Below are 12119 nucleotides of genomic sequence, written 5' to 3'. Positions count from 1 at the left end.
GCACTATGCTTTCAGAAGTGATGTTTGTTCTCAGCAGCCCTTCAACTCCTTTGCCAGTGAGGGGCCAGGTGTTCTTCCACCATCTCAGAGAAGTAGTCCTTCAAAACTGTAACCAAAAGAAATGTGTTTATTTTTATTTTCAATATTACATGATTCAAAGGCACAATACAAATAAGATGCTCACTGTCATCACGTTCATCAAACCAATGCCTGTGCTCAAAGTGGGAGTAGCCCATGCATTGCTGCTAGCTAGGCCTGATTTGGGAAGAAGCACCACAAGAGTTGTATGTTAAAGTAACAGTGAACTATGCTCGACACTGATCAGGATCTTGACTGAATTATGCTTCCATCCTCTCTTGTTCACCTTTCTTTCTTTTCTCTTTTTATTGTTACTGATTTAGTTATTATTTCTTCAGCTACTTGGGCCAGATTTTGCTCTCTGTTACACCCTGTTCTGAAAATGAAAATTTTGAACCAAAAAAAATATTCAATTTTGAAAAACTTCCTCCATGTGATTAAGTTGACCATTTAAAACTGGCAATGCAAAAACTGAAAACCAAGAAAATAACTAACATGAAAGAATGTGTCTGAGAACAGCCAATGGGCTAATATTTTTGCCTGTAGTTTCCATCAAATATTTTTTTTAATTAAATGGCTGGGTGTAAATTTCCATTTTCAAAAAAAGACCCTTTTAATATGAGAATTGTTTCTGTTCAAAATATTCTGAGCAGCTCTTCTGTAACAACAAGGTTTGTCTTGCTCTCTGTGACATTAAAGACCCCAGTATCTTTCACCTCCCCACTAGGTAGGTTAGCTGGTTACTACCCTCCACCCCAGAGGAGGCTGCATTTCCATGATGCTATGTGTTATATAGAGCCTGAATCTGGTCTCAGTCATACTGCTGTAAATGTATAGACTTCGACTGACTTACCTTGATTTACACCAGTGTAAGTTAGAGTGTACATTCAGAGAGTCCAAAGCCAGAAGGAACAACGGTGATCAACCAGACTGACCTCCTGTATAACACAAGCTGCAGAACTTGCCCCATATAATTCCTCTTTGAACTAAACGGTACCTTTTAGAAATGTTAAAACCAAGACTGGATGTTTTCCTAACGATAGAAAATCAGGTCCACAGTTCTTGAATGTGCTTTGGGATGAAGAGTGCTAGGTAATGTAAGGCCCTGATCCTACACTGAGAACTGTGTAGACAGACCTTACTGACTTAACTGGGGCTCTGCTTGGGGACAAGGGTCCTCTCCTGTGGTTCTTAATGTAGGATTGGAGTTCCATATTCATTAGCTTGCATCATTTTTCTCTTTCCTCGACTGAAACTTTTGCTGTTTTGAGATACGGGAGAAGTGCTCAGTTCCTATAAAATGATAGCTATGTAGGGCTAGATGGGACCTCAAGAGGTCATATAGTCCATTCCCCTGCTCTGAAGTGGGACCAAGCATACCTAGACCATCCCTGACAGGTGTTTGTCCAACCTATTCTCAAAAACCTCCAATGATAGGGATTCCACAATCTCCCATGGTAACCTGTTTCAATGCTTATGGTTAGATACTTTTTCCTATATCTAACCTAAACCTCCCTAGTTGTAGATTAATCCCATTACTTCTTCTCCTACCTTCAGTGGACATGGAGAACAATTGATCACAGACCTCTTAATAACAGCCCTTAACATATTTGAAGATTATTATCAGATTCCCCCCCCCCCCGTTTTCTTTTCTCAAAACTAAACATGCCCAATTTTTTAACCTTTCCTCACAGGTCAGGTTTTCTAAATCTTTCATCATTTTTGTTGCTTACCTCTGAATTCTCTCCAAGTTTTCCACATCTTTCTCCAGTTGAGACCTCACCAGTGCTCAGTAGGGTCTCTTACATACAACACTCCTCTTAATACAGCCAAGAATGATATTTGCCTTTTTCTCGTGCATCACGTTTTTGGCTTATATCCCATTTGTGATCCACTATAACCCCGAGATCCTTTATTCCAGTTATTTCCAATTTTGTAGTTGTGCATTTGCTTTTTCCTTCCTAAATGTAGTACTTTGCATTTGTATTTATTGAATTTCATCTTGTTGATTTCAGATCAGTTCTCCAATTTATCGAGGTCTTTTTGATTTATCATTCTGTCCTCCAAAGTACTTACAATCCCTCCCAGCTTGATGTCATCTGCAAATTTTATAAGCATAGTTGCCACTCCATTGCCCATTAATGAAAATGCTAAATAGTACCAGACCCAGGACTGACCTCTATGGGATCCCACTAGATACACCCTCTTAGTTTGACAGCGAAACACTGATAATGACTCCTTCAGCATGGTCTTTCAACAAGTTGTGCACCCACCTTATTGTAAATTCATCCAGACTGCATTTCCCTAGTTTGCTTATGAGAATGTCATATAGCACTGGTCTTACTAAAATTAAGTTATATCATGTCTTCTGCTTTCCCCTTATCCACTAGGCCAGTAACCCTGTCAGGGAAGGAAATTTGGTTGGTTTTGCATGATTTATTCCTGACAAATTCATGTTAGCTATTACTTATCATCCTATTATCCTCTAGGTACTTACCAACTGATTATTTAATCATTGTTCTAGTACCTTTCCAAGTATTAAAGTTAGGCTGACTGGTCTATAATTCACCAGGTCCTCTTCATTCCCCATTTAAAGTATTTAGCATGTTTTCCCTTCTCCAGTCATCTGGAACCAGTTCGTTCTCCATGAGTTCATGAAGATAATTGGTAATGGTTCCGAGATTGCTTCAGCTAGGTCCTTAAATACCCACAAAGACACAAAGTAGAGCTCAGCTCGTATGAGAAGATCCAGTTCCCTTCATGAACTGCTAATGACTTTTGTCCTTTTACATATATTATAAATATCTTCCATTCAAAACAAAGGCCACAATTTGCTGGATGTTGAGATAAGGCCCATCTCTCTCTTGCAAAGGAAGTAAGAGCCAGTCATAGAGTGTGTGGGTGGGAGGGATCAAGAAAGCAGAGAAAAGGAGTCTACGAGTGAGATCGATGGCCTAAGGGTATGTCTACACAGCAATAGATGATGCAATTGCAGCACACATCAGCATACCAAGCAGGCTTGCTATAAATAGCAGGGAAGTTGCATCAGTACTGGCAGTGGCACAGGCTAACTGCCCAAATACAGTCCCACCTGGGACCCCAGGTACGAATTTGAGCAGCTAGCCCATGCCACGATGCCTACACTGTTACTTATAGCAAGCTGGCTCAATCAAAGCTTATATGGATATGCCTACATGGGCCACCCCAATTGCAGCATAGACTTATCCTAAGTGGGAGATGGGAGAGGTTGTGAGACAGTGGGAATGGGTGTAGCTCATGTAGTTTCTCACAGATGAGGTGATTTTAGTTGCAATGGGAGATGATTTGGGGGAGCGGGGTCAGTCAATAGGAAGGGGAGCAAAGAATGAGTGGAATGACGGGATGGGCAGTTAAGTCTCTAAGTGAAGGAGACATAATGGTGGGTACTTTCTTTCACGTATTTATCTCTGTTTTGCCTCTTCTGTTGCAGCCTGTGGCAACAAAGTCGACCCCGTGTATGAAACCCTCCGCTTTGGAACCTCCTTAGCACAGAAGACCAAGAGGGGCAGCTCTGGAAGTGGATCTGATTCACCCAAACGGAACTCTGTAATCCTTCTGTTTTATCTTCCCTTTTCCTTTTGCAGGATCACAGCACATCCATACACAATAGTTGTGTCAGTTTCCATCAGAAAGCCCAAATTTCAGGCTGTTAAAAAAATACATTCCAGACTAGAACAGGGCTATAAACTCTTTTTTTATAAACTCAGTTTTTTAAAATCTTGTAAATAACCTTAAAAAGAAGAAAAAATAGACGTTGAACAGGTGAGCGTTCCTGTTTCACTTTGATCTAAAAATGCTGAAATTCAACAAACCATGTAGGCCAGAATCATTTGGGAGGGAGAGGAGAGGAAGTAAAAACATAAACAAAAATGTTTAAATTTGAAAAGTGACTTGCACGGGCACAGCACTGGCTTTAAAAGATGCATTGGTATCTTGCAATTAGCTGTGACTAGCCGGCAGTGCATAGTCACAATGTTCTAGGGGCAGGACAGGTACTGAATTCTGCCTCCACCACCCACTCTTTGCCCATGTGCACAGGAGAGGGAGTAGCAGCCCAATGGCACTGGGATCCATGATCTGAGTAGACCATGCAGGTGATTAAGGTAGCACCTTACATCCCCTCATTTTCATTCCTGGGCATGTCGGCCAGTCCATGACTGAAGCAGCAGAAGGCTGTTTTTTCAGGGGTGCTGAATGCTCATAACTCTAACTGAATTCAGTTGCAGGTGATTGGCATCTCTGAAAATCAGGACCTAGATAGTAGTAGTAGTCGTCTAGGAATAGTTGGCTGCAGGGCTTAAATTTTCAGAGACTATTCCCCAGAGCTCCCCAACTCCCCTGCCTCATTTGGGGCTCCAGGCTTCAGCTGCTGGGCATTAGCCCCATAGGGAGGTGCTTGGGATCAGGGCTTTAGCCCTGTGGAGACATGCCAGCTGAATTTAAGCCCTGGCTGATCACATGGTGCTAGCTTGGGTCCTTATTTCATTAAAGATGGCTGGAAACAATACATTACGTGTGTGAGGGGAATGATCCTCCATCATGAATGAGAAGGAAGGTGGTCAATAGACAATCTTTCTAAGGTGTTGTCTGCACTTGAAAAAGGGAACTCCCGCCTTAGAATGAAGCCATGACTGTAAGAAAGCACTCATAGGATATAGGCACAGCACTTAAACACATGCTTAATTTTAAACTGGTGCTTCAATCCATCCCTGTTCAGCACAGCACATAAGCCATTATTTCATTTGGGACATAAACAGGTGCTTAATTGCTGTGTTGAATCAGGGCCTTAAATGGTACAGATGGCCTTTTAAACAGATGCTAATGTAACTCAAAAAGGCAAACACAGAGAAATTCAAACCAGAGACTTTCAATTCCTAAGTGAAAGCTGCACAGGAGTTAGTAAAGGACATGCCCTTCATCCAATGTTTTCTCTTTTAAAAGAAACTTAATAATTTTCCACCTTTTTTTAAATCCAAAACCAGTTTTAACACCTTTCATGGTTTGTGATTACAGCTCTTTCTTTGGCTTATTTAATTTATACTGGAACAGGAGTTCTACAAATGTAATTATTACCTGCTAAATCAATAAGGCATTATGTTAAATTATGAATGATTACTCAGGCATAGAAAACACAAATGGATTGTCAGCTTGCCCTGGACTTTTGATCATAACAACATGGGGAGTGGGTGTAAAGTATAGAATGCCAGTTTGTCATGAGCTAGTCTCCCAGGGAGTCAGAGTGTGACTAAACGTAGCACATGTCTGTACTTAGATAATATAGAAAAGCATAAGACAGAGAGACAGATATGGGAAATCCTAACTTCTCACAGTTAAATCCTGAGCCAGCAATGGGTGAGCAGTTACAGAAATACAGAAACTAAACTTCTTCACTGTTGGTCCTTCCATCCCACATCCCTGAGCCATTGTTTCATTACAATCACAGTGGAGGTTGTGAATGATGTACCTGGTTTGCCCAATGTTCCAGGTGTGTTTATGCTGCAGTGAAGTGGGTAATAGATGCAAAGCTGGAAGGAATACACTCTTTATGACTTTATTGAGACCAATGTCACAATACCATCTAGAATCTGCATGTCCCTCTATGTGATTTTAGCCTGGTTTCTTGAATGACCATAAATGGAAGGTAGGCATACGCTCCAAACAGAGCACCTGCCACTTCACTGCTTCCTCAGAATGTAACCCTCTAGCCCATGTTTATATGGGAAAATTATTTGAGGTAATGTCAGGGGCGGCTCTAGCCATTTCGCCGCCCCAAGCACGGTGGAACGCCGCGGGGGGCACTCTGCCGGTCGCCAGTCCCGTGGCTCTGGTGGACCTCCCACAGGCATGCCTGCAGAGGGTCCGCTGGTCCCATGGTTCTGGTGGACCTCCCGCAGGCACGCCTGCAGATGCTCCACCCCAGCCGCGGGACCAGTGGACCCTCCACAGGGACGCCTGTGGGAGGTCCACCGGAGCCGCCTGCCACCCTCCCAGCAACCGGCAGAGCACCCACTGCGGCATGCCGCCCCAAGCATGCGCTTGGCATGCTGGGGCCTGGAGCCGCCCCTGGGTAATTTAAACATGGCACCAGTTTTCCTTCAGGGTTTGATGGATCAGTTCTTTTGGAGTGACACTTTGTATTTCAAAATGAGAATATTTGTCCTATAGGGCCTGATCCAAAGCTCATTGACGTCAGTGGAAAGACACACACTAACTTCAGCGGGCTCTGGATCAGGCCCATAATGCAGAGATTGTTATGGCACTGACACAATATTCAGCAAAACATTTTGTTATAGCAGGATAGCCTCACACTTTGACTGTGTTGTACCTGAGGTATGGAGCCAAAGGCTTTTTACTTTTTAATCATTACAGAGATGCAGGAGTCTGGTGTTAAGGGAGCCAAAATGAAGCGTTACATTTGCTGGAGGTTAAGTCTTGAAGCTAGTTGGTGGGAAACCCAGGGACCCGGCCTTTGCAAACTGTTGAAAAATAACTGTGACCTGGGGTTTCTTTCAACGGTGTCTGTTTTCCACCTAGGAGCTAGGAAGTCCATGTTCAGCCTGTGATATTCACCGTAGTTTACCCTGCTTTACACAGCCTTATTATCACTTAATGTTTATATTGTGATAGAGTCTAAAGGCCTCAACCAGGTTGAGACCCCATTGTGCAAGGCACAGTACAAATATATAATAAATGGCAGCTCCTGCCCAGAATTGCCTGCAGTGTAAAAGACAAGCCGTAAGAGGTGGACGGGACAAACAGGAGGGCAGGGTGGTGGCGGGGGAGACAAGATAACAAAATGATTTTGAGTCCCGCCAGCTTCCTGTTAACTCCCATGGCCCCTCAATATCCTTGGAGAAGGGGGAAGTTAGGAAAATAGGAGCACATTTTTCCTCAGGCAAAATGTGAAAATATACTGGATTTGACATATAGAGAGCTGTAGGTAGGAGAAGTAAGCAGTATTATCCTTAGTTACAATTTAGAAAACTGAAGACCAAAAAAGCTAAGGCCTGACTTTTCAAATATGAATGCCCAACTTTTACTATAAATTTCTGCTAAAAGAAATTAAAGAAACATCTTTTAAAAAGACGACGATCCTAAAAATTATTTGTCAGATGCTTGTCCTATGAGGAAATACTGCTCATGACACGACTAACTTTTAAAAACCAAGAAATGTATTTCAAGTCCAGTCTTGCACTACTTGGGCAACCTCCCTGTTGTCTTCATGCATAACTCCCATTGGTTTTGGAGTGGGGAGGAGTTATTTGTTATGGACCAATGTTGACACAAGAACAAATGGATATAAACTGACCCTCAACAAGTTTAGACTTGAAATTAGTTGAACGTTTCTAACCATCAGAGGAATGAAGTTCTGGAACAGTCTCCCTAAGGCCTGGTCTACACTAGGACTTTAATTCGAATTTAGCAGCGTTAATTCGAATTAACCGTGCACCCGTCCACACCAGGAAGCCATTTAATTCGACCTAGAGGGCTCTTTAGTTCGAATTTGGTACTCCACCCCGACGAGGGGAGTAGCGCTAAATTCGACATGGCTATGTCGAATTAGGCTAGGTGTGGATGCAAATCGAACTTACTAGCTCCGGGAGCTATCCCACACTGCACCACTCTGTTGACGCTCTGGACAGCAGTCCGAGCTCAGATGTTCTGATCAGCCATACAGGAAAAGCACCGGGAAAATTTGAATTCCTTTTCCTGTCTGGCCAGTTTGAATCTCATTTCCTGTGTGGACGTCGTGGCGAGCTCAGCAGCACTGGCAGCGATGCAGAGCTCTCCAGCAGAGGAGTCCATGCAATCTCAGAGTAGAAAGAGGGCCCCAGCATGGACTGACCGGGAAGTCTTGGATCTGATCGCTGTGTGGGGTGATGAGTCTGTGCTTTCGGAGCTGCGCTCCAAAAAACGGAATGCAAAGACCTACGAGAAGGTCTCCAAAGCCATGGCACTCAGAGGATACAGCCGGGATGCAACGCAGTGCCGCGTGAAAATCAAGGACCTGAGACAAGGCTACCAAAAAATCAAAGCGGCAAACGGACGCTCCGGAGCCCAGCCCCAGACATGCCACTTCTACGAGGCACTGCATGCCATTCTAGGTGGGTCTGCCACCACTGCCCCACCAGTGTGCATGGACTCTGAGGATGGGATAGTGTCGAGGGGCAGTTTCTCGGCGATGTTCGCGGATGGGGAAGATGAGGAAGGGTTTGTGGAGGACGAGGCAGGCGACAGCGGTTACAATACTGCTTTCCCCGACAGCCAGGATCTCTTCATCACCCTCACAGAGATCCCCTACCAACCCTCCCCAGCCGTTAACCCAGACTCCGAATCAGGGGAAGGATCAGTCGGTAAGTGCTATAAACATGTAAACATTTATTTTTTAACAAAACAGGAATAAAAACTATATAAAAAGAAGGTCAATGCATATAGGGATCAAACAGAAATCCTCTTGGGACACTTCCACGAAGCTGTCTGAGAGGTACTCGAAAAGCCTCCTTAGGAGGTTCCTGGGGAGAGGTGCCTTGTTGGGTGCTCCGTGGAAGCACACTCTTCCGCGCCAGGCCATCCTGAGGTATAATGGGAGCATCGCCTCGACCAGCATGGCAGCATAGGGCCCTGGTCTGTGCAGGGATTCACGCAGCATTCGCTCTCTGTTTCTCCTGGAGACCCACCTCAGGGTGATCTCGCTCGGCGACTGCTGCATCTAATTAGGGGAATTACTTTAATGTTACTATTGTGAATGCTTGACTTTTCCTTTGCATAACAATGACCGTCGTTTAACAGCCACGCGTTGTAGGCTGCAGAGGAAAAGCATACAGGGATCTTTCCCGGGGACAGCCGCGAGGGGCTGGAAAAGGGTCAGACTTTATGCTTTCCAGATTGCCTGCAGCAGGAGGGCACTGCTATCCATTAACTGTTAAGCAGCCTAAAGTTTACGGCTTACCAGGCCTGGCTGCTACACGGATTCTGCTGTCCTGCCCCGCTTGTCCGATCTCCAGTGCAAGACCCCAGGCAATGAAAGCGAATGCCGAAAATTCGAACTTGTCCTGAGAGCACATGAGATTAGGTGCCCTGTATGGTCTTGTTCACAGAAACTGAGTAGACTGTGTTCAGTGTTCGCAAACATGTATCTTTGGAAGGAAATCACTTCCTTTTTCCCATCACACAGCTGCGGCTCTTTCCCGAACTGCCCCGGCATCCCCCTCACAGAGGCTGGCGCAGATTAGGCGGCGAAAGAAAAAGACTCGGGACGAGATGTTCGCTGAACTGATGGCCTGCTCCAGAGCCGAGGCGGCCCAGCAGAGCCAGTGGAGGGAGACCCTCTCTCAGCAGCAGCGCTCACACAGCGAACGGGAGGACAGGTGGCGGCAGGAAGACCAGCAGGCGACTCAAACGCTGCTTGGACTAATGAGGGAGCAAACGGACACGCTCCGGCGCCTTGTGGATGTTCTGCAGGACCGCAGGCAGGAGCAGAGAGCCCCCCTGAACTGTATCTGCAACCGCCCTCCCCCGCCACAAAGTCCTGTCCCCCCCTCACCCAAAATCACAAGAAGGAGGGGCGCTAGGGGCCGTGAAAACTGTCACTCCACCCCAGCAGAGCGCTCATGTACCAAACAGCTCTCATTCCCTAAAGTATGAGAATTGCTTGCCTTCCTGGCTCACCCAATCCCAAATCCCAGTTTCATCCCCCAACTGTGTAGTTGAGTATTAAAAATAGTTTGCTGTTCATTACTGTTTCCGTCATGTTTCTTTGCAGAAGACTTTGTGTGAAGGGGGGGGAGGGGTTTGTTAATTGCATAGGACAGCCACCATTACCAGGGTACAGACATGGGGGCAGGATCAACAGCAGGTCACACACAGAGTGCAGTCACTAGGCACCCGGGTCACTCTGCGAGGTGTCTGCTGCCCCAGGTCAGTCTGGGAGGTGTATGTTGCCCCAGGGTCCGAGCGCCTGGCATCCACAAAAGGCAAGGCAGGCTGCCCTTACCATGCCCTTCCACCCTAGCCATGAACCTCTCCGATGCCCTGAGCCCCAGTCAGAGCCATCATCCCCCCACACCTACTCACCCTTCCCACACACCCCTCACCCCTTCCTGCAAACCCACCCCTTCCTGCACACCCTCCGGTAACCATCCTCCCCCCAGAGACCGCTGTAGGAGCAGGAGCCTGTCAGTCCTCGAGTGTAGAAGCGGTCTGTACATCACTGCACACCGTACCCACCACAGTCTGCGTCCCTGTTGGAACCCTTGAACGAGAATTCGTTAGTAAAGAAAACTTTGTTAATTAAAAATGTTCCAATAACTTTATTTTTAAACGTCTGTTGGAAGGGGGGAAACCTGGTGAACGGGGTATGTAACCGCTGAAAAAAGTCAATAGTAACTGAAACAGGGGCAGGTTCAGCTTCTCTGTAAAGAGACTGGACAGTCATAGGTTACCCTGCTCTCTGAGGAACCTAGCTTTCAAAGCTTCCCGGATGCACAGCGCTTCCCGCTGGGCTCTTCTAATCGCACGGGTGTCTGGCTGAGCGTAATCAGCAGCCATGCGATTTGCCTCAACCTCCCATCCTGCCATAAAGGTCTCCCCCTTGCTCTCACAGAGATTGTGGAGCACAAAGCAAGCTGCAATAACAATGGGGATATTGGTTTCGCTGAGATCCGAGCGAGTGAGTAAGCTCCTCCATCTCCCCTTGAGACGTCCGAAAGCACACTCCACCACCATTCTACACTTGCTCAGCCGGTAGTTGAAGAGCTCCTTGTCACTGTCCAGGGCACCTGTATAGGGCTTCATGAGCCAGGGCATTAGCGGGTAGGCTGGGTCCCCGAGGATCACTGTAGGCAGCTCCACATCCCCAACACTTACTTTGTGGTCCGGGAAGAAACTACTTTCCTGCAGGTGTCTAAACAGACCAGAGTTCCTGAACACACGCGCGTCATGAACCTTGCCCGGCCACCCGACATAGATGTTGGTAAAACGTCCCCTATGGTCCACCAGTGCTTGCAGCACCATTGAAAAGTAGCCCTTTCGGTTAATATACTGGCTGGCCTGGTGGGCCGGTCCCAGGATAGGGATGTGAGTGCCATCTATAGCCCCACCGCAGTTTGGGAATCCCATCGCGGCGAAGCCATCTATGACGACCTGGACGTTTCCCAGGGTCACCACCTTTGAGAGCAGTAGGTCAACGATTGCGTGGGCTACTTGCATCACAGCAGCCCCCACGGTAGATTTGCCCACGCCAAAGTGGTTCGCTACTGACCGGTAGCTGTCTGGCGTTGCAAGTTTCCAGAGGGCTATGGCCACTCGCTTCTGCACACTCAGGGCTGCTCGCATCCGGGTGTCCTGGCACTTCAGGGCAGGGGCCAGCAAGTCACACAGTTCAAGGAAAGTGCCCTTACGCATCCTGAAGTTTCGCAGCCACTGTGATTCATCCCAGACCTGCAGCACTATGCGGTCCCACCAGTCCGTGCTTGTTTCCCGGGCCCAGAATCGCCGTCCCATAGCATGAACGTGACCCATTGCCACCATGATCTCCGCGGCGCGGGATCCCGTGCTTTGTGAGAGGTCTGTGCCACTCTCACACTTCATGTCCTCACCGCGCTGCCGGAGCCTCCTCGCCCGATTTCTCAGCAGCTGACTGTGGAAGAGGTGTTCGATAAGGTGCGAGGAGTTGACAACGGCCATAAGTGCAGCGATGATCGCAGCGGGCTCCATGCTCGCAGTGCTGTGGCGTCCACGCTGTCACTGACCAGAAAAGTGCGCTAACAGAGTTCCCGCCGGCGCTTTCAAGGAGAGAGGGCGGGAGTGACGGTTGAATGACGATAGTTACCCAAAACCACCCTCGATACATTTTTCCCCCAGAAGGCATTGGGGGCTCTACCCAGCATTCCAATGGGAAGCGGGGACTGCGGGAACTGTGGGATAGCTGCCCAGAATGCACCGCTTCCAATGTCAACGCTTGCCCCGTTAGTGTGGACTCACAAAGTCGAATTAGTGTCCTT

The 12119-nt window shown here is 47.0% G+C and overlaps 1 protein-coding gene across 2 annotated transcripts in view; it reads left to right on the top strand.

The window, feature by feature from the left end:
- The window catches only part of STAC (SH3 and cysteine rich domain), a 114210-nt gene that overhangs the window by 74800 nt on the left and 27291 nt on the right, over nucleotides 1-12119 (top strand). For both annotated transcript variants that reach the window (XM_045003179.1, XM_045003178.1), the window contains one exon: nucleotides 3548-3663. In XM_045003179.1, coding sequence (XP_044859114.1) covers nucleotides 3548-3663 — 116 coding nt within the window. The remainder of the gene's footprint in view (nucleotides 1-3547; nucleotides 3664-12119) is intronic.

This window comes from Mauremys mutica, chromosome 2 (genome assembly GCF_020497125.1).
Source record: "Mauremys mutica isolate MM-2020 ecotype Southern chromosome 2, ASM2049712v1, whole genome shotgun sequence".
Lineage (NCBI taxonomy): Eukaryota > Metazoa > Chordata > Testudines > Geoemydidae > Mauremys > Mauremys mutica.
Note: the sequence above shows the minus strand (reverse complement) of the source record. Positions and strands in the feature narration are given on the sequence as shown.